Here is a 20,925-nt window from a genome sequence, read left to right on the forward strand (position 1 = left end):
GCCATCATCTGCTATAAATCTTCCAAAACAATAACAAGCCAGACACAGTGTCTCACTCCTGTAATCCTAGCTACTCAGGAGGATTGAAGTTCAAGACAAAAAGTTAGTGAAATCTCATCTGAACCAATAAAAAGCAGGGTGTGATGGAACACACCTGACATCTCAGCTATGTGGGAAGTGTAACTAGGAGGTTTGTGACCCATGCCAGCCTGAAAAAAATAATTAAAGCAAAAATGACTCGAGTCGGTCAAATAGTAGCTTGCCTGCCTAGCAAATGCAAGGCCCCAAGTTTGACCAATTGTAGTGCCACTTTAAAAACATCAAAGAAGAGCTGGGTACTGGTGGTTCACACCTATAATCCTAGCTACTCAAGAGGCTGAGATCTGAGGATTGCAGTTCAAAGCCAGCTGGGGCAGGAAAGTCCATGAGACTCATCTCCAATTAACCACCAGAAACCCAGAAGTGGTGCTGTGGCTCAAGTAGTAGAGCACTAGCCTTGAGTGGAAGAGCTCAGGAACAGTGCCCAGGCACAGAGTTCAAGCCCTAGGGACTGACGAAAAAAAATTAAAGGAGGAAGATGGGGGAAGGAAGAAGGAAGGAAGGAAGGAAGGAAGGAAGGAAGGAAGGAAGGTAGGAAGGAAGGAAGGAAGGAAGTGAATTTGAGACAGAGACAAGTTAGTTACCTATTTCCCATTCTCCCTCTTTCTCTTCCTCCTCCCTATCCCTCCCCCTTGTTTTCTCTCTTCTTCTTGTCTATTTTAATAGGTTGTGATGTAAATGCAATTGTGTTTGCTTAAGTTTTCAGTTAATTCCTCAAGTACCTACTTATCTTAGCAAAAAGTCCAGCCTCTCTCTCTTACATTGTGAACTTTTTCGCCTCTCTCAGACCTGGTGTCCTCACCTCCCCAAGGACTTCCTTAGACCACAGGACCAGTACACTTCCAAACATTAAGCAGGTTGGCCCCTGGACATGTCCAGGAGCAGCTGCTACTCCCTCCGCTCCAGCCATCCTCCCTCTTGATCCCTTCCAGTGTCTCCAGCCACTGTGTCTGGGTGCTCCTCCTAGGCCAGCTCCACACAGACCAGTGACTCTTCCAGTCCCCAGTGGCTCTTGCTTCTTTGGTTGGTTATCTTGAATGCATCCAGTCACATCAGATCTGGGTAAGGACATGGGCTCTCTCCGTACAGGTTGCGAGATGACATGACTGTCTGTGTGGCAGACTTTGGCCTCTCCAAGAAGATTTACAGTGGCGATTACTACCGCCAAGGCCGCATTGCTAAGATGCCTGTGAAGTGGATCGCCATAGAGAGCCTTGCAGACCGGGTCTACACAAGTAAAAGTGATGTGGTGTGTACACAGCTTTGATTTGGGTTCCCCAGGGCCAAGATGAGGGTGAGGACTGAGGAATGACTGAGGGGGCTAGGATGTAGCTCAATGGTAGAATGCTTAGTAACTTATGTGAGGCCCTGAGTTCCATTCCCAATACCATACAAAAAAAGGAAGCTAAATACCGAGAGAAGGAGGGAAAGAAGGACAAAGAAAGAAAACTGAAGTCAGATGTGATGGCGCACACATGTAATCCCAGCTACTAAGGAGACTGAGATTTGAGGATTACAATTCATAACTAGCCCAGGCAAAAAAAAATTGAGTGAGATCCCTATCTCAAAACAAGATTAAGTGTGGTGGTGCATACCTGAGATCTTACTTCCAGTGGAAACTTTAGTGGAAGGGTCCAGGTCAGCCTGGGAAAAAATGAGATTCAACCTGAAAAACAAAGCAGAAAGAGCTGAGGGATCAAGTTGTAGAGCACTTGTCCAGCAAGCAGGAGCCCCTGTGTTTTTTTAAAAAATGAATTAATTTAGGAGGAAAGAGACAGAGTGAGAGAGGGGAAGGAAGGGAAGAATGGGGAGGAGAGAGACAGAGAAAGGGAATGATGGAGAGAAAAAAGGAGAGGAGGGACGGAGGGAGGAAGGAAGGAAGGAAGGAAGGAAGGAAGGAAGGAAGGAAGGAAGGAAGGAAGGAAAAGCAAAAGAAGGGGAGAGAGGAAAGAAGGAGAAAAGGCAGGCCGGTGTCACAAGACATTTTTTTTGGCAAGAAAATGAGATTGGAAGTATGCTCAGACTTCTGTTTCATTTCTTGTAATTTACTTTCATTCAAACAGAACAATACATTCATTCTGGTGAAGTATCCTGACATTCAGAAGCTGTGTTTTGCCTAGGACTTACTGCCCACAACTAGGATATTTCATATTCACATGAAGTTGAATGAGTTCATCTAGTGGTTCTTTGGAACCCATCCACTATACAGAAGGTGCTGTGTCATTAGACCCTTGACCCAAGCTCCACTGTTGCCCCACAAAGAACATGAAGCAGGGTCAATGGGAGATGAGGCTTTAACTGCCCTTACATTTCCCAGAAGAGCTTGCATAAAAATGGGGGAACTATAACACTCCAACCCCACGTTGTTGCCATGTTGGGAGAGTAGTGGGTCTCAGATATAATTGCCATCTTTGTGTATAATCATCAGGGCTTTAAGGAAATGACATTTGCTAATGAAAAAGTCCATTCAACTTTTGTGGAAAGGCTTACATCCTAACATGTTTTGCTTTGTTCTCAGTGGGCATTTGGCGTGACCATGTGGGAAATCACAACACGGGGAATGACTCCCTATCCTGGAGTCCAGAACCATGAAATGTATGACTATCTTCTGCATGGCCACAGGCTGAAGCAGCCTGAGGACTGCCTGGATGAACTGTGAGTGAGGGTCTTGTGTTACTGGGCTTTGTATGGAGCAGCCACTGATTCTGTGCAGGCTTAGGGAAATGCGATCTTTGAAGGGATCTGTTGTTAGCTTGGTGGGCATATGCAGAAGGGGGCACCTATAGATATCTCAGTCTGGCAACCATTCCAGATGTCAAAGGTAATGTATACACATCTCCAGTGAGACTACTGGCTCACTCATCCAGAAGGTCCTAGTTCCATTGATGAGTCCTGTCAAGATAAGGCAATGGGACATGTTACCCAACTCTATAAGCATCTCTGGAAATATGTCTATGAATAAATAATATTGTATAGGAGGGACTAGAATAATTTACTACCCTCTTTAGTTCTATTTATCCTTCTCTTCCTATATCACATTTCAAACATATAAGTCACATTGATGTCCTTCATCAGGAGACTTAGGAATTTGAGTCACTAACTTTGAAATCAGGCTGGTCCTCAGAACTCAGTGTGTTTGTACATGTGTGTACCAGTACTGGGTCTTGAACTGAAAGCCTCATGTTCTCTCCTAGCTTTTTCACTCAAGGTTGGTGCTACACCACTTAAGCCATACCTCTACTTCTGGTTTTTTGCCAGTTAATTGGAGGTAATACTCTTTTGGATTTGTTTGCCTAGGCTGACTTTGAACCAGGGTCCTCGGATCTCAGACTCATGAATAGGTAGGATTGCAAATGTGAGCCATCTGTTCCTGGCTTGCTTGGGAGACAAGCTATTCTAACAGTGCAATTCCTTAACTCATAGCCATGGACACATGCTATTGGTACAAAGTAGACCTAGAAATGTGTGTTCTAAAATGCTCCTGAGACAGTGCTCAGCTGAGTGTGAATGTTCTCAGCTCCTGCTACAGTATACATCTGTCTCACTCTGTCCCTCTCTATCTTCAATGCCAGGCTCTTTGGTAAAGAGATGTAGATTTAAAGGTAAGGCAGCTCAAGCTCTCCCTCCTGGCTAGCCGTGTGTAACTTAGCCTCTCTATGCTTCATATTATCAGCCATGACATTGATCCTATGTTCTTCAGAGAGCTGCAGTGAAGGTCAAAGAAGTGTCTGCAATGTTCAGCTGGTAGGAGTCATACAGAGGAATGCTCGTGCAATAACACTAAATGCAATAGTATCATTTCAGGTTGTTCTCCCCCAGCCATCTTTTTCAGAATGATATCTGTGTGAAGCTGTCTGTAGCCTGATTCTGTGAGCCTTCTTCTCAGTGTCTCCCATATAATGAAAGCCCTGGGCCTGGAGAAAGGCATTCTATTTTTTTTTCTGCCAGTCCTAGGGCTTGAACTCAAAGCCTGGACACTGTCTCTGAGCTTCTTTTGCTCAAGGCTAGCACTCTACCACTTGAGCCACAAAGCTACTTTCAACTTTCTCTGTTTATGTGGTACTGAGGAATTGAACCGGTGGCTTCATGCATAGGAAAGCACTTTACCACTAAGCCACATTCCCAGCCTCAAAAGGGACTTTCTTACCACACATAGCAAGAATACTGCAGGACCCTGGGCCTGTGCCAGCTCAGCCATGGTAGCACCATGCTGGGACACTGGTTGCAGAGCCTCAGGGCTGCCCTAAGCTATGTCCGCACTACCTTACATTAAGCAAAGGGCCTAGATCAGTTTGTATGCAGCCTCCTAGGTCCAAAAGCCAAACACAAATTTACTTTTGATCCAAGCCATTCCCTGCTTGATAATGGTTATTATTGTGGCTCACGATGTCTAACATTAAACCGAAACAAGCTCTGCAGATCCCATAACCACATTTTGAAATCCTAAATTAAATTAGCTCTAGGGGTTTCTCAGTAGTTTTCTAAAAGGCTGTGTTAATGAAATGTTTGCTTCTGAAAAGAAGGTAGCCTTTCAGTCCAACAATATTGAATGAGAAGAGCTTCATTAACTTTCCCAGTGTGCCACCAGAGTTGACATTAGCTGTGATTAACGTAGGTCTCCCCAAAGTCTGAGCTGTGTCTCATTGTGGGTTTTGGATGTTTTACATGAAACCAAAATGAGGGAGTGCTGAGTCAGTGTTCTCTGAGAACAGAGAATAGTGGCAGAGTCAACCCCTGCCATGTGGCTGGGCAGCCAGACAGATGCAAACAGCCATGATCCCCACACTCCTACTGGCTCTGTGCCCCGGGTTTGTGGACACAGATGTGGCCAGCAGGCTGGTGAACCAGGCCTTCTTCCTGGAGCCCTTTGTGCCCTGCTCTCCCAACCTGCCACTCAGAGGGTCATCTCTCACACACATATCCCACCTTAGAGTGACCAGGTTGCAGGCCTGCTTTCTGTTTCCCAAGATGCCATTCTCTATGCCTCTGTCAACATCCCTGGGACATCATTTTCCCAATTAAGTTCATTACAGTCTCCTTCAGCCTGAGAGTCCTTCCCACCAGCTGGCCACCACAGTACATGGTCCTAGCACTTACTCAGTCTACCAGTACAACACAAGACTTAGCCTGCTCTTTGCTCCCTGGGCCCCATTAGGCTGCAGATATCCTTCCTCTTTTGTTTCCATCTCTGATGCTGGTAAACCATAGAAACCCATGGCTGGGTGGGGCCTGGGGTTGTCCTCTCCCACTCTCTCATCACAGTGGCATCATAGCAAACAAGTGAGTAAGCAGGTACAATGCAGATCCATCATTCTCCCTGCTCCTCACCACCAGGCACCCTAAACATTGTTAGGGTAACAATCAAAATGTACCTTTAAAATTGTAAGCTGAGTATAGCTCAGAGGTAGAGTGCATGCCTAGTATGCACAAGGCCCTGGGTTTGATCCCCAGTACTGTGGATAGATGATAGATAAATGGATGGTTGGTAGATAGCTAAGTAGAAGATAGATAGATAGATAGATAGATAGACAGACAGACAGACAGACAGACAGACAGACAGACAGACAGACAGACAGATAGATAGATAGATAGATAGATAGATAGATAGATAGATAGATAGATAGATAGATAGATAGATAGATAGAATTATGGTCTTATTATAGAGTAATGGCAGGCTGACCCTGACTGTGAGGAGCCTAGCCCAGACCCAGAGAGAAACTAGTTACAAGTGGCAGTGGACCAAGTAGCATTGTTACTTGGAACAAATCCTGTCTTTCCACAGCAAAGACATGTACACAGCTAATGGAAGGCAAGCAGCAGTTCTGGAAGCAGACAAAGCAGACATACAACTGTAATCCACCATCTCAGAGGCAGAACAAAACAGAGGCCTAAAAACTCTGGGTAACTTCATAAATCTATGCATTTGGTAAATTAATCTGATGACATTTTAAAAATTGTGGTAAAATAAATGTAACATAAAATGTATTAACCACTGATATACAGCTTAGTTGTATGCAATGCATTCATGCTGTCCCATAGCCATACCACCATCCACCACCAGAACCCTTTTCATCATAGGTAACTAAAACCCTGATCCCATCCAATATTCCCCTCTCCCTCTATCCCTTTGCTTCTGACAGTTGTATCCTTAAAAAAAAATTTCAATGGAATAACAAAAATGGCCATGAAAATGGCAGTTCCTAAGTCTACATTTTTTTCTATCCATAAAATTTAACGGTCATCCTGACTTTCTTTTATTTACAAGGTGCAGGACCTCTTGTTGATTGCCTCGGTTCATTATTATAAAATAACTCTTGTGCAACTAGGAAACAAATTTTGAGTCACCAGTGCCCAATTCATGCTCCGCTTGTGTTCTCTTCCTTCTCCTCCTTCCCTCCTTCCCTCCTTCCTTCCTTCCTTCCTTCCTTCCTTCCTTCCTTCCTTCCTTCCTTCCTTCCTTCCTTCTCTCCTTTTCTCCTTCCCTCCCTCCCTCCCTCCCTCCCTCCCTCCCCCCTCTCTTTCTTTCTTTCTTTTATTGAGTTTTTCTCCCATTTATTAAAGTTGGGTTCTTTCTAGAGTATATTTTATCAAATTATCTATTTTTTTCTTTTTTCCCTTTTTTTTCTTTCTTTTTTTTAATTGTGAAAATACCATACAGAGGGGTTACAATTACATGGGCAAGATAATGAGTACATTTCTTATCAAGCATTGTAGCCTCCTCCTTTGTTTCCCCATACATCCCTTCCCCTCTCCACCCCCACACCCCCCTACTGACCCCAACCCCCCACCCAGCCAAAGTTGTAAAGTTGGTTTTTTCAACATAATGTCTTGTACATCTCATTGTTGTAATGGGTCCACCTGTAACCCTATTTAAATAGTTTGTTTTTTCCCTTCCCCTCCATAAATTATATCAACATCAAATACAATGAAAGCAGGGCTTATACCCTGGGGGAGGTACATACAAAGCAACAAAGAAATCATCTTATAAATATGTTGGAAACAATCGCAAGAAAAAAATTTGAACCCTTATCTTGGGGTTCATTTCGCCTAATATCAAGTTGTCTGACAGTTTCTGTTTGTCTCAGACATATACTAGTTATTGCAACTAAGGGACACCATGGGACCTATATTTCTTTTTTTTTTTAATTGTTGTGAAAATACTGTACAGAGGGGTTACAATTACATGGGCAAGATAACGAGTACATTTCTTATCAAGCATTCTTGCTTCCTCCTTTGTTTTCCCTTCCCATCCCTTCCCATCCTCCCCCCCACCTGATTCTCCCTCCTCCCCCACCAAAATTGTAGTTTGTTTTTCAACATAAGGACTTGTACACCTCATTGTTGCAATGGGTCCACCTGTATCTCTATTTAAACGATTTGTTTTTTCCCTTCCCCTCCACAAATTATACCAACATCAAATACAGGGAAAGCAGGGGTTATATCGTGGGTGAGGGACATACAAAGCATCAAAGAAATCATCTTACAAATATGTTAGAAACAATTGCATGAAAGAAAAAAAACATTTGAATACTTATCTTGGGGTTCATTTCCCTAACATCAACTTATCTGACCTTTTCTGCTTGACTCACACATATACCAGTTATTGCAAATAAGGGAGAAACCAGGGGTCCCATGTTTCTTTGGGCCTGGCTTACTTCACTTAATATAATTTTTTCCAAGTCTTTCAACTTCCTAACAAATGGGGCAATGTCATTCTTTCTGATGGAGGCATAGAATTTCATTGTGTATATATACCACATTTTCTTGATCCATTCATCTACTGAGGGCCATCTGGGTTGGTTCCATATCTTAGCTATGGTAAATAATGCTGCAATAAATATAGTTGTGCTGGTAGTTTTAGTGTGGTCTTCTTTGTGATCATTTGTCCCACCAACAATGCAGTAAGGTTCCCTTCTGTCCACATCCCCTCCAGCATCTGTTGTTATTAGAGTTCTTGATTCTAGCCATTCTAACTGGGGTGAGGTGGTATCTCAATGTTGTTTTGATTTGCATTTCTTTTATGGCTAGGGAGGTTGAGCATTTCTTCATGTGTCTATTGGCCATCCTTCTTTCCTCTTCAGAGAAGTTTCTCTTTAAGTCTTTAGCCCACTTATTTATTGGGCAGTTGTTTCTTTGAGGATTTGTTGTTGGGGGATTTAATTTTTTGAGTTCCAGGTATATTTTAGATATGAGACCCTTGTCTGTTGTATGGCTAGTGAAGATCTTCTCCCAATCCGTGGGCTTTCTATTGATCTTGCTAGCTGTGTCCTTTGCCATACAGAGGTTCTGCAATTTCATGCAATCCCATTTGTCTAACCTTTCTTTGATTTGTTGTGTTTCTGGGTCTCTATTAAGAAAATCTGGGCGTGCCAAGGAGACCTAGGGTTTCCCCTATTCCATCCTGTAATGTTTTCAGAGTGTCTGCTTTGACTTCGAGGTCTTTGATCCATTTGGAGATGATTCTGGCGCAGGGTGATATATAAAGATCTAGCTTTAGTTTTCTACAAGTAGTTAACCAATTTTGCCAGCACCATTTACTGAAGAGGCTTTCTTCCATTCTATTTTTTTAGCTCCCTTATTGAAGATTAGATGGCTATAGGTCTGTAGGTTCATTTCTGGGTTTCCCATTCTATTCCATTGGTCCTTTCTTTCTTTTTTTGTGTGCCAGTCTTAGTGCTTGAGCTCATGACCTGGGCACTGTCTCTTGAGATTTTTTTTTTTTTTGCTCAAGGTTTGCACTTTACCACTTGAATCACACAGCTCTATTGTTGTTGTTGTTGTTGTTTGTTGTTTTTGGCAGCTAATTGGAGATAAGGGTATCACAAACTTTCTTGCTCTGGCAGGCTTCAAACCACTATCCTCAGATCTCAGCTACCTGTGTATCTAGTATTACAGATGAGAGTCACCAGCACCTGGCTCATGTCGTTTTCTTATCTAGTGACATTAATACCAATTTCTCCACACAGGAAAGAATGAGATGGTATATCTCCGTTTCTGAGCCAGGTGGTTCTTGATTGTTCTTTCTGTTTTGTCATGTTCCTTTAAATGCATCTTCATTGTAATTCTTATTGACCTTGAACACTGTGAATTAATTTACCACCAAGAAGAGAAGGTTGTCCCCTATAGAACTTAGCAGACCTGCTCAATCTGAATCAGACTCCCCTCCCTCTCCTGCTATCATGTAGCCAGTGTACACTCTGTAACTTGCCTGGTCCACTTCATTATTCTACAAAGTGGTATGACAGGACTGTTGGGAAGTACAGAAGGAGCAATACATAGTTTCCCCTCATTCTTACTGCTTCTATACTACCCCTAGCTGCCCTGAGGGCTCCATCTAACTCAGCTCTCTTAGTACCAAACCAGGTTGATGGGAAACATTATTAAAATACCAAACCATAAGTATTTGGGGTGTTGAGCCCTTTGTAGCACCTGCTTAACACTGCCATTGGAGAAAAAAGGTGTCATAGTCAACTCATAAACAAATAGGCATAGCTGTGTCAAATAAAGCTTTACATAAAGGTAGTGGGCCCAAGCATAGTTGGCCAACCATTATAGAAAGAAGAGGACTTTAAATGCTCTTTATTTGCAAAAGAATGTAAAAATGCCACATCCATGTTCTATTCTTGAATACAGAATAGTTTTCTTGTCAAATACCCATGAAGCATTTACAAATGTTGAGTAAGGATTGTACCACCCCCTTGAAAAACTATCTCAAAGCCAGGTGCTGGTGGCTCACACCTGTAGTCCTAGCTACTCAGGAGGCTGAGATCTGAGGATCATCATACAAAGCCAGCCCAAGCAAGAAAGTCCATGAGACTCTTTTTTTTTTTTTGGGGGGGGGTCCGGTCATGGGGCCTGAACTCTGGGCCTGGGTGCTATCCCTCAGCTCTTCAGCTCAAGGCTAGCACTCTACCACTTGAGCCACAGTGCCACTTCCAGCTTTTTTCATTTTGCTTATGTGGTGCTGAGGAATCAAACTCAGGGCCTCATGCATGCAAGGCAAGAACTCTACCACTGAGCCACCTTCCCAGCCCTATCCATGAGACTCTTATCTCCAGTTAACCACCAGAAAGCCAGAAGTGGAGCTATGATGCAAGTGGTAGAGAGCTAGCATTGAGGAAAAATGCTCAAGGAGAGATCCCAGGCCCTGAACTCAAGCCCAGGGACCAGCACACATAAAAACAACAACAAAGAATCTCAATAATTTTCATAAAGGGAAAAAATGCTGATTAAAATGTAATACTAATGAAAGGTTAAATGAAGACCAAGCAGTGGGTGGCACTAAGGGGATGGGTGCTGTGGCAGGAGATGCTCATTTGTCTCTCACTCTCAGGTATGAGATCATGTACTCTTGCTGGAGCACCGATCCCTTGGACAGACCTACCTTTTCTATGCTGAGACTCCAGCTAGAAAAACTCTTGGAAAGTCTGCCTGATGTGGAGGACCAAGCGGCCATCATCTACATCAACACACAACCTCTAGAGAATGAAGAGGGCACTGCCGATGGGCCAGCACTTGCTCACCTGGACATGAACATTGATCCTCACTCCATTATTGCTTCTTGCACTCCGAGTGGGACTATTAGCGTGGTCACAGCAGAAGTTCATGAGAGCAAAGCTCAAGAAGAAAGGTACATCATGAACGGAGGCAGTGAGGAATGGGAAGATCTGGCTTCTGCTCCCCCTGCTGTGCTCGTGGCTGGAAAGGACAGTGTTTTATCAGAAGACAGACCTGTGAGGAATGGGGTTTCCTGGTCACACTGTAGCACACTGCCCTTGGGGAGCTCATCGGAGGACAAATTTTTGTTTGCTGATGACTCCTCAGAAGACTCAGAGGTCCCAATGTAAGACATTGCTGCCTGTCACCAAGTTGAGAGGAGACATTGCAAAACCAAGTGAATTCTCCTTTTTGAGTAGACTTCAGTTGTGCCTCAGGTGCCTGGTATTTGTTGGTTTCTTTGTATTGTTTTTAACCAAGTAAACTCCATGATCCGACCACCAGATGAATGTTGCCAACTAAGTCTTCTTCAGAAATAATGTAAGAGGAAGCTGGGAATAGTGGCATATTGCTGTAATCACAGCACTCTGGAGTATCTGGCAGGAAGATTTGCAAGGTCTAAGCCCACTTGAGCTACATGACTAGAACCCATCTCAGAAAACAACACATAATAGGACTAGGGGCATGGCTCAATGGGAGAACACAAGCTTAATGTGTGTGAGGTCTGTGTTCCATCCCCAGCACCACAAGAAATAAAAATATATAATATATATTTATTTAAAGAGGAAGAAATATATGTATATATGATGGAAAGAATCAAGCATGTTTTATTTTAATAAGACTACTTATTTTATGTCATTCTTTCTTGTAGATCTTACAATGTAAGCTTCAGCTATTCTTCAGTGCTAACAGGTCTACAGAGTTGTTTATTTTGGAAGTCCTTTTCTTTTGTGAAACTATTAAATGTAAAATACTTGTAAAATGAAATACCACATTTGACTTCACATCTGGTCTTCATGAGAAATGTCTTGTGCCCTCATGAATGTGTTTGATCAGAATAATTTTGTTAATGTTTCAAGTTTTATAACCAGTTAATGATTTGTTACAACTTCCTAATAAAACATGAATGAGGAAGCGTGTGGTGAATTTACTTCACATGTGGAACAACTGGCCACCAACAACCCTGGGACATTTGCAAAGGGGTTCTCTTAATGGCTGGCCCTCACACTGCTTGTTCCTCCCATTCCTGTACTTTTTACAGATAGGAAAAGAGTCCATAGATGAAGAAAAAGATAATAAAGGATTAAAGAACCTAATCTGGTTAGAAGGGGTTCAAATAAGCTGTACAAGAGATTTTTTTTTTCTTTTTGTCGGTCATGGGGCTTGAACTCTGGGCCTGGGCACTGTCCCTCAGCTCTTCAGCTCAAGGTGAGAGCTCTACCATTTGCGCTATAGCGCCACTTCTGGTTTTCTAGTGGTTTATTGGCGATAGGAGTCTCATTGTCTTTCCTGCCCAGGCTGGCTTTGAACCGTGATCCTCAGATCTCAGCCTCCTGAGTAGCTAGGATTACAGGTGTGAGTCAACGGTGCCCGGCTTGTACAAGAGATTTTGATGGGTAGAACACGTTTCTGTTTGGGAAATGCCATTCAGAAGGTGGGCAAGACAAACAGTAGGGCACAGGCTCTACAGTTACTATCCTGGCTCTCCCACTTCAAACAACCATTGTTGGTTGAGCCCTTGCCAATATGTCAAACACTGTATATGAACTGTCCTGTTCAATCTGAGCATCATCATACCACTGTTCCAATGCCATCACCATGTCCAAGCCAGAAACCAAGTCTTGGAGAGATTGAGTGATTTTGCCAGTAGCCCCAGTGTAAAGAACAGTAGAGCTTGAATTTAAAACATTTTATTAAGGCTATAATTTGGGAACTGATCTAGTCAGTATCACACTGCAGCAACAAAATTCCCAAGGGAATTAATTTATTAAAGAGAAGAGTTGTTTAGCTTACAATTTGGAGATTCTGATCCAAGATCAAGCTGTCGTTGATTGGGCTTCTAATGGGGATAGCAAATGGCACATGTTGGAGGAAGTGCTTTGAAATATTCTGCTTGAAAAGCCCTAAGAGTCTAGAAAGAGTCTGTATAGCTATAAAAAAATTTTTTCCAGTTAGAATGAACTTGTGACTTTAAATGAGCATCATTATTCCACAATACTGTGAATTTCCGGAAATTAAGTAATCACTTAATCACAATAAAAAAAAAAAAAAAAAAAGAACCTTGGGGAAGGGAGGGAGGGAGGGGATGGTAGGGGGAAAACAATGGAGGGGGTAACAATGTTCAAGAGGAAGTGTACTCATTACCTCACTCACGTAACTGTAACCCTCTGTATAGTATCTTTACAATTAAAAAAAAAAATTTTTCCAGCACTACATTTTATTAGTAAAAGGACAGAAAGAAGAATAGAAAAACAAAGGCACAGTTACATCGTATAAAGACATTGTTCAAAATTTTAATGGTTATATTAAAAAATCAGTAAAATATTTTTATTACCTGCTTGTTCAAAATTTCTTGTTGATAGTAACAGTAAAGAATTGAAAGAACTTGTCAGATGTGGTAGCTTGCGCCTGTAGTTTAAAGAGGAGGAACCCACACATCCATCCCAGGGGACCATGCAGAGGCAGACAGGCACAGGAGAAAGATTATTATAAGGTTTATTAGAGGAGCCATATTTCCCCCAAGAGGGAGCACATAGCCTCCATCCCCATCCAGGTAGCAGGAGGGTCTGAGGAAAAAGGAAGTAGGTAGGTGGGAGTTCAGGTGGGTCTGGGTGGAGAGTGGGAGAGGCCATCTATATGGCGGGAACTCCAGGGATGGGAGGGCCCCTCCCCCCAATCTGGGTGGAGCTGAAGACCAAAGGTGAGCATACTTGGGAAGCTGATTCGTGGCTCTTGAAATCTCACTCACAACCTTGCGTCTACAGTGTTCTTAAACATATTTGAATGTTTAAAAGTTTGGAAAGAACTAACTTTGAAACCATCCAATCATTGGCAGACTCTTGTTGACAGTGTACTGAAAACAGCCTTTCCTGTGTTCTGTTGGATACACTCAAATGACTTTTATAAAAAGTGGCTTCTATGGGCAAAAAGTGGATGAGAGAAAACAGGAAGAAACAAGTCAGTCATTGTCGTCAGCTAAACTGGGACTAGGGTTGGAGAGTTCAAGAGGACAAGGAAATAAACAAATACCAGACACACTCGTGACCTACCGGTTGAAACTAGCTTGACCTGCTAAGAGATTTTCTTCTCTTTTTTGCTTTCTTGCTTTCCTAGCAGAGTAAGGGGAGAAGCAAGAACCAAAGCATCTCCTCTGAACAAGTCAAAGCACTCTGCTCTGTGAGCTGAGCTGCATAGGCACAGGCAGGGCTGGAAGGAGTATCCCTAAGCATTGTTGGGGCCGCTTGGCTTTTCCTAAGGCTGCGTTTCCTCCGGGGTAGAGGGAAGACCTCTTCTGAAGCCTTCCATGCAAAGAAAATGCAAGAGGTTTGAAAGAACCTCACACTAGAGGGAGGCTTTCCCAAGTTTGACTTGCCATTCCTTATACAGTGCAAACCTGTTTTCCTTGATTGTGTTATCGCCTCCATCCAAAATAATACAAACTCACTCAGAAAACAAAAGACAGGCTCAGGTTTAGTTCTGTGGTAGAATGTATGCTTAGCATGCATGAGGCCCTGGGTTCAATTCCCACCACACAAAATAATGACTGTATAATTTAATTTAAAAAGAGACTTGCCTTAACCAGTGTTGCATACAGTTGAGGTGTTCAGAAAAGTGAAGGACAATGGTTGTATTTCTCACCTCAAATGGCTTTAGGACTCAGGAGTAGACATGATCCTTCCTCCTTTGAATCATGTCCAACAGGTTACTGTTTGTAGAGCTTTGGTGGGGAGGCCCACTTGTGATTATGGTAAGCAGTGGAGACAAGCAGTGAATATGCAGGACTTGGAGATATGTGGTTCAGTGTGCCACCTGGCCAGGGGAGATTCTGTCTCTGTCTTCATGTCCATTAGATTAAGCAGAAGTTCCCTACCCAGGAAACAGGTCAAACTACCATCTCATCTTCCAGCCCAGCCTAATTCTGGCAAGACAAGTGAATGTTAGCACCCACTGTAACCACTCCAGTCAATGGCTGGAACTTCTGCTGAATCGATGGGAAAATAAAGGATCCCCAAATAAACCAGCAACACCAGCACTTTGACTTCTCTAAAGATGTTTAGTTACTTCTGGTGATAAATGGGAAAACAGGAAGTTTTGTTGCCCTGAATGAACATTTTAGTAACACACAATATTCCTATGTTTCAATCTAACTTTTCTCTCTTTTAAATAAGAATAGCAGCAGAACTACCAATGTTTAGCACGCATTTTTAACAAGCATATTTTTTTTTCCTGCTAGTTGTGGGGCTTAACTCAGGGCCCTGAGCTTTTTTCATACAAGGCTAGTGTTCTACCACTTTGAGCCACAGCGCCACTTTTGGTTTTCTGGTGGTTAACTGGAGATAAGAGTCTTTCTTGCCTAGGCTGGCTTTGAACTGCAATCCTCAGATCTCAGCTTCCTGAGAAGCTAGGATGATAGGTGTGACCCATTGGTGCCCAGCAACAAGCATAATTTTTTTCAAAAAGCATAATTGCTTAATGTATTGATATATAAGTGTAATGATTTTTAGAAACTGTAACCCCAGTTATTAGAATAGCTTCATGTACAATTTATATTATATTTTATCTATTATCCCATTTTTAGAAATTTGGAAGAGAAATGAGAATATGAATTAGCCGTTTGAATATGAATTAGCCGTTTCTATCCCTTTAGAATATGATAATTTTAATTAACTTATTGAGACTATAACTATAAAATCTAATTAATAGAATTTCTTCAAGTAGCAGTCATAAGGGTACATGATCTACTCTCCCACTTACAAATATTCAGAGAGAGGAAAACTGTTCTGGGCATTGGGATAAGTCACAGCCTTTTTAAGTGCATTCCTCAGAGGGCTCTGACTTGTGCATTTTGTTAAAATCTACCAGTGTCACAGTGAAGCAGATCAGCCAAGTGTGCAGATGCTGTTTAGAGTAAGAAACCTTAGAAGTAGTCATCAGTTACCTTTGTAGAAACAAGCTCTGAGACCTTGCCCTGCATGGCTCCCTTAAAGAGCCATAAATTTGGGTTTGCAAACTAAATTCCATTATACCAATAAGCCTTAGCTTATATAGCAGTTCAAAGAAATTAGGCTGATGCTTTGCCTTTACATCTGCTAAAGGTTTGGGTTTTTTTGTTTGTTTGTTGTTGTTGTTCATGGTGGTTGTGGGGCTTGAACTGGGGGCCTGGGTACTGTCCCTGAGCTCTTTCGCTTCTACCACTTTGAGTCACAGTGCCACTTGGTTCTGGTGGTTTATTAGAGATAAAGAGTCTCACAGACTTTTCTGCCTAGGCTAGCCTTAAACCCTGATCCTCAGATCTTAGCCTCCTGAGTAGCTAGGGTTACAGGTGTGAGCGACTCGCACCAAGCTAAAATTTAACAATCAGTTTCTCCTGTATAAAATGTGTAACTTTCCAATTCTTTTCCTTTTTCTAGTTCAGAAGAGATTACCTCTAGTGATCTATCATCAAGTTTGCTGATTTACTTTCTTCTTCCGCCACTTCACCTCTGACAATCGAGCCATTATTGTACTTTTTGTTTTATAGTAAAGTATTTGGTAAATCTAATATCTCAAACTTTGCAGGGACAGTCTCTATTAACTATATTTTTCTTGTGTAGAGGGTAATTTTCATATTTCCATGAATGTTTCATATTTTTATTGAAACTGGATATTTATGGTCAGATATTATAGACACTCTTGATTCTAATATTCTATTCTTCCAAAAGTGGTTGCAATTGCTTTTCCTGGATTAATTCTGTCGGTTGTTGGGTTTTTTTGTTTTTTTGTTTTTTGTTTTTTTTTTGGTCATGGGGCTTGAACTCTGGGCTTGGGTGCTGTCCATGAGCTCTTCAGCTCAAGGCGCGCACTCTACCACTTGAGCCACGTCACCATTTCTGGTTTCCTGGTGGTTTATTGGAGATAAGAGTTTCACAGACTTTCCTGCCTAGGCTGGCTTTGAATCGTGATCCTCAGATCTCAGCTTCCTCAGTAGCTAGGATTACAGATGTGAGCCACTGGCACCCGGCTTGTTGGTTGTATTTTTTAAATTATGTTTTTTAAAATCCTATTTGTTTTCATTTTTAAGCCTGCTTTCAACAAGCCTTGAGTTAGCATAGCTTAGTACTAGCACAATGATTGGTCAGACATTGCACTTAAAACATCTGGTGCCAATAAGCTTTCCAGTTTGTGACTTGCAGAATGTATTCCAAGTTCAAGAAGTTATTAGATAAGCCTGGCCTTCACTAAGTTACTTGTTTAGCCAAGGATGGATAGTTAAAGTGTGGAAAGATTAATTATTCCAATTTAAAGAAAGAAATTTTCAGAAGGGGTGCCATTGGCCAAAAAAAGAAATTACTCATTACCTGACTTTTGAAATGGTAACCCCTCTGTACAACACCTTAGTAATAATAAAATTATTTTTTCTAAAGTAATTGTAAGGCTAGGTAGAAAAATAATATCCCCTGTTGAGCATATTGGTCCCTGTACAGGACAGATTTGGGAGAGTGAAGTATGGGAATCAGGAGCCAGGTGTTCAGAAATAAGCCTATGAAGCTGGATGCTGGAAGCACAGGCCTATAATTGTAGCTACTTAGGAGGCTGAGATCTGAGGATTGTGGTTCAAAGTCAGGCCAGGCAGGAAAGTCTGGGAGACTTTTTTTTTTAATCGGTCATGGGGCTTAAACTGTGGGTCTGGGCACTGTCCCCTGTCCCTCAGCTCTTCAGCTCAAGGAAAGTGCTCTACCACTTGAGCCACATCACCATTTCTGGTTTTCTGGTGGTTTATTGGAGATAAGAGTCTCATGGACTTTTCCTGCCCGGGCTAGCTTTGAACTGCGATCCTCAGATCTCAGCCTTGTGAATAGCTAGGATTACAGGTGTAGCCACCTGCGCCGGACTCTGGGAGACTTTTATCTCCACTAAGCTACCAAAAAGCCAGAAGTGGAACTAAAGGAACTCAGGTGGAACCTAAAGGAGCTCAGGGACAGCACCCAGCCCTGAGTTCAAAACCCAGAACTGTCAATAAATAAATAAATAAATTGATTAATTAAGTAATTCAGCCTTGATAACTGTTTCATTACCTGAAGTCCAATATCAAAAACAAAACAAAACAAAACAAAAACAAAACAAAAAACCAACATACAACTGTTCCATGCATTTTTGGTAGGAGTGATTATTGTTTTAGGAAGGAAGATGTTTGATCTCTATTACTCCACCTGGTAAAAGTCTCTAATGCATATATTACAGCCTGTTTATTAGAGAAAATTCAGCCTTATAAATATGCAGAAGAGTTGGATTACTGCCTTGGTATGCACCTCTAGCCTTTAAAAAAATGATCAACTAGTCGGGCGCCAGTGGCTCACACCTGTAAGCCTGGCCACTCTTGATACTGAATGCTGAGGATTGTGATTCAAAACTAGCCACCAGCCCAGCCGGGGCAAGAAAGTCTGTGAGACTCTAATCTCCACTTCCTGTGGTGCTGTAGCTCAAACTGGTAAAGTAATGGCCTTGAGTAAAATGCTCAGAGATAGCACCCAGTCCCCTGAGTTCAAAACCCATGACTGGAAAAAAAAAAAAAGATCAACTGACTAGTGTTGTTTATCTCAGCCTACCTCTCTTCAGTCCTGCTTATATTGTTTTGAAGCAAACTCCAGACATCATGTAAATATTTCAAGTTAGGCTTCTCCGGAGGTCCCTGGAAGTGTCCTTCCTGCCTTTCCCTCCTGTGTATTTCAGTTGTCATGGCCTGCATATGTCTTGAGAGATTTCTTCAGTGTGGAAAAGCCACTATGCCTTGGATTACAGTCTAGGGTATTATATTCCCAGTGATAGCCCTCTACCAAGGAATAATGCATATGAGCACAGATATCTGTTCTTTGACCTTTGATGACGTTGTCTTGATGAACCATGGCAAACTGAAAATTCCAAATGATGCATGCTTGTAATCCCGGAGCTCAGGAGGCAGAAGCAGGATCACAAGGTTCCGGTCAGCTGGAGCTACATAGTGAATTCCAGGCAAGAGATACATAGCAAGACTCTTTCAGAAATGCTTTTTGCTGGGTGCTGCTGGCTCCCACTTATAATCCTAGCTGAAATCTGAGAATTGTAGTTCAAAGCCAGCCTGGGCAAGAAAGTCTGTGAGATTCTTATCTCCAGTTAACTACCAAAAAGCCAGAAGTGGAGCTATGGCTCAAGTGGTAGAGCACTAGCCTAGAGCAAAAAAGAGACAGTGCCCTAACCTTACATTCAAGCCCCCAGTACTGTAATCAAATAAAAATGTCTTTACTGTCACATTGCCTCAGCATCATTATAAAGGGAAAAGTCATTCAGACTAGCCACAGTGAGCCACAGTCAGGCTCTTCATCCCTTGTGAGAGGCAACTCTGTGCAGTGTCCCACTCAGTTTTTTAAAAAAATGTTTCCCGGTGGGACTCCATGCCACTTGCCTACAGTGGGAGATGACATGTGAATGGCTCCTTAACTGTGCCCCTCTGTTCCCTGTCACATTTGTGCACTGCCTGGGTCAGTTTGCTGGGACTGCCAAAACAAGATATAAGACTGGGCTGGGAAGGTGGCTCAGTGGTAGAGTGCTTGCCTTGCATGCCTGAGGCCCTGGGTTCGATTACTCAGCACCACATAAGGAAAAGCCGGAAGTGGCACTGTGGCTCAAGTGGTAGAGTGCTAGCTTTGAGCTGAAGAGCTGAGGGACAGCGCCCAGGCCCAGAGTTCAGGCCCCATGACTGGACCCCCCCCCCAAAAAAAGACTGAGTACTTCCACAATAGAAATTTATTCCCCCACAGTCCTAGAAGCCATAAATCCCAAATCAAGGAGTTGACAGACAGGCTCGGTATCTTCTGCCAGTCTCTCTCTCTCTGGCTGCCTTGGCTCTCCTATCAATACATGCCTGTGTCTTAAGCTTCTTTTTTACTAAGGACACTACCAGTCATGCTAGATTAGGGACCGCCCTAAAAACCTCATCTTTCCTTAATTATCTCTTTCTTCAAATAATTCACATTTAAAATATTGAGAAGTAGGACTTCAAAATGTACATTTTATCCAGGTGTTGGTGGCTCATGCCTCTAATCTAACTGCTCAGGAGGCTGAGATCTGAGGATCTTGGTTTGAAGTCAGCCTAGGCAGGAAAGTCTATGAGACTCTTATCTCCAATTAATCTCCAAAAATCCAGAAGTGAAACTGTGGCTAAGTCACACATATATATATATATATATATATATATATATATATATATATAAGTATATAATTCTTAGGGAGACATAATTTGTTTCATACTACTACCCTACTACCACACTTTATACTTCCCAACTAGCTGTTTCCACTCAAATCATTATTTTAATGACTGCTTCTAAGAGAATCCAAGTGAAAGAAATTTTTAAGGGTTTTTAAAATTTGTTTTGAAAAAACAGAAGAAAAAATTACCTATGGAACATGCCTAATGCTCACATTTCAGGACCCAGCCTTTCTTGTACTATTAGCCCTTTGCTATGTGTCCCCTTATGATCATGGCAGGAACTATGTTGTAAAGATCTTCTTTTCCAAGCTGTTTTGGATAGGGAGATACCAGCTGATGCTAAACTAAGTGATGTTAATTCTAATCTTTCTCAGAAATGAAATTATCATAGAATACAAACAACAATAACAACTACGTAACAAAAGTAATGACTCTTGAAGATGACACCCTTGTTGAGTCTATTAGTGGGAATCTGTAACTGTGTGATACCTAATGCTCAGTAAGATGAACATGGTTTTCTGAAATAAGTTATGCTTTAATTACTCACTGTAGTGTGGGAATCTGTTAGAAGGAACAAGTTGTGGGGGAGACAAGGGGAATATGGGAATCCTCTGTATATTCCCCACAATTTTGCTATGAACTTAGTGCTTGGAAAAATTAAGTTCTTAGACTTCAAGATAATTAGAGTTACATATAGCAAGTCTAATTGAAGTTAGTAGCTGAAAATTAGATTAAAAAGACCTGCAGGGAAGATGTAGGTTATATAAAATATCATCAATCTGCTAGTGCCATCTATTGGTGACAATGGCTACTGTTCTATAAATAGTACTCTTGAATTTTGATGCTCTCTCTAAAGTATAAGGGTTCTTTATAAAGAGCATTATAAC

The 20,925-nt window shown here is 42.0% G+C and overlaps 1 protein-coding gene across 1 annotated transcript in view; it reads left to right on the plus strand.

Annotated features, from left to right (window-relative positions):
• Window positions 1-11,730, plus strand: part of Mertk (MER proto-oncogene, tyrosine kinase) — a 133,904-nt gene extending 122,174 nt beyond the window's left edge. The window contains exons 17-19 of the mRNA XM_070013306.1: window positions 1,189-1,348; window positions 2,618-2,754; window positions 10,433-11,730. Of these exons, the coding sequence (XP_069869407.1) occupies window positions 1,189-1,348; window positions 2,618-2,754; window positions 10,433-10,946 (811 nt within the window). The 3' untranslated portion in view covers window positions 10,947-11,730. The remainder of the gene's footprint in view (window positions 1-1,188; window positions 1,349-2,617; window positions 2,755-10,432) is intronic.
• The last annotated feature ends 9,195 nt before the right edge of the window (window positions 11,731-20,925 follow it).

This window comes from Dipodomys merriami, unplaced genomic scaffold (genome assembly GCF_024711535.1).
Source record: "Dipodomys merriami isolate MVZ:Mamm:240054 unplaced genomic scaffold, mDipMer1.0.p SCAF_90, whole genome shotgun sequence".
Classification (NCBI taxonomy): Eukaryota; Metazoa; Chordata; class Mammalia; order Rodentia; family Heteromyidae; genus Dipodomys; species Dipodomys merriami.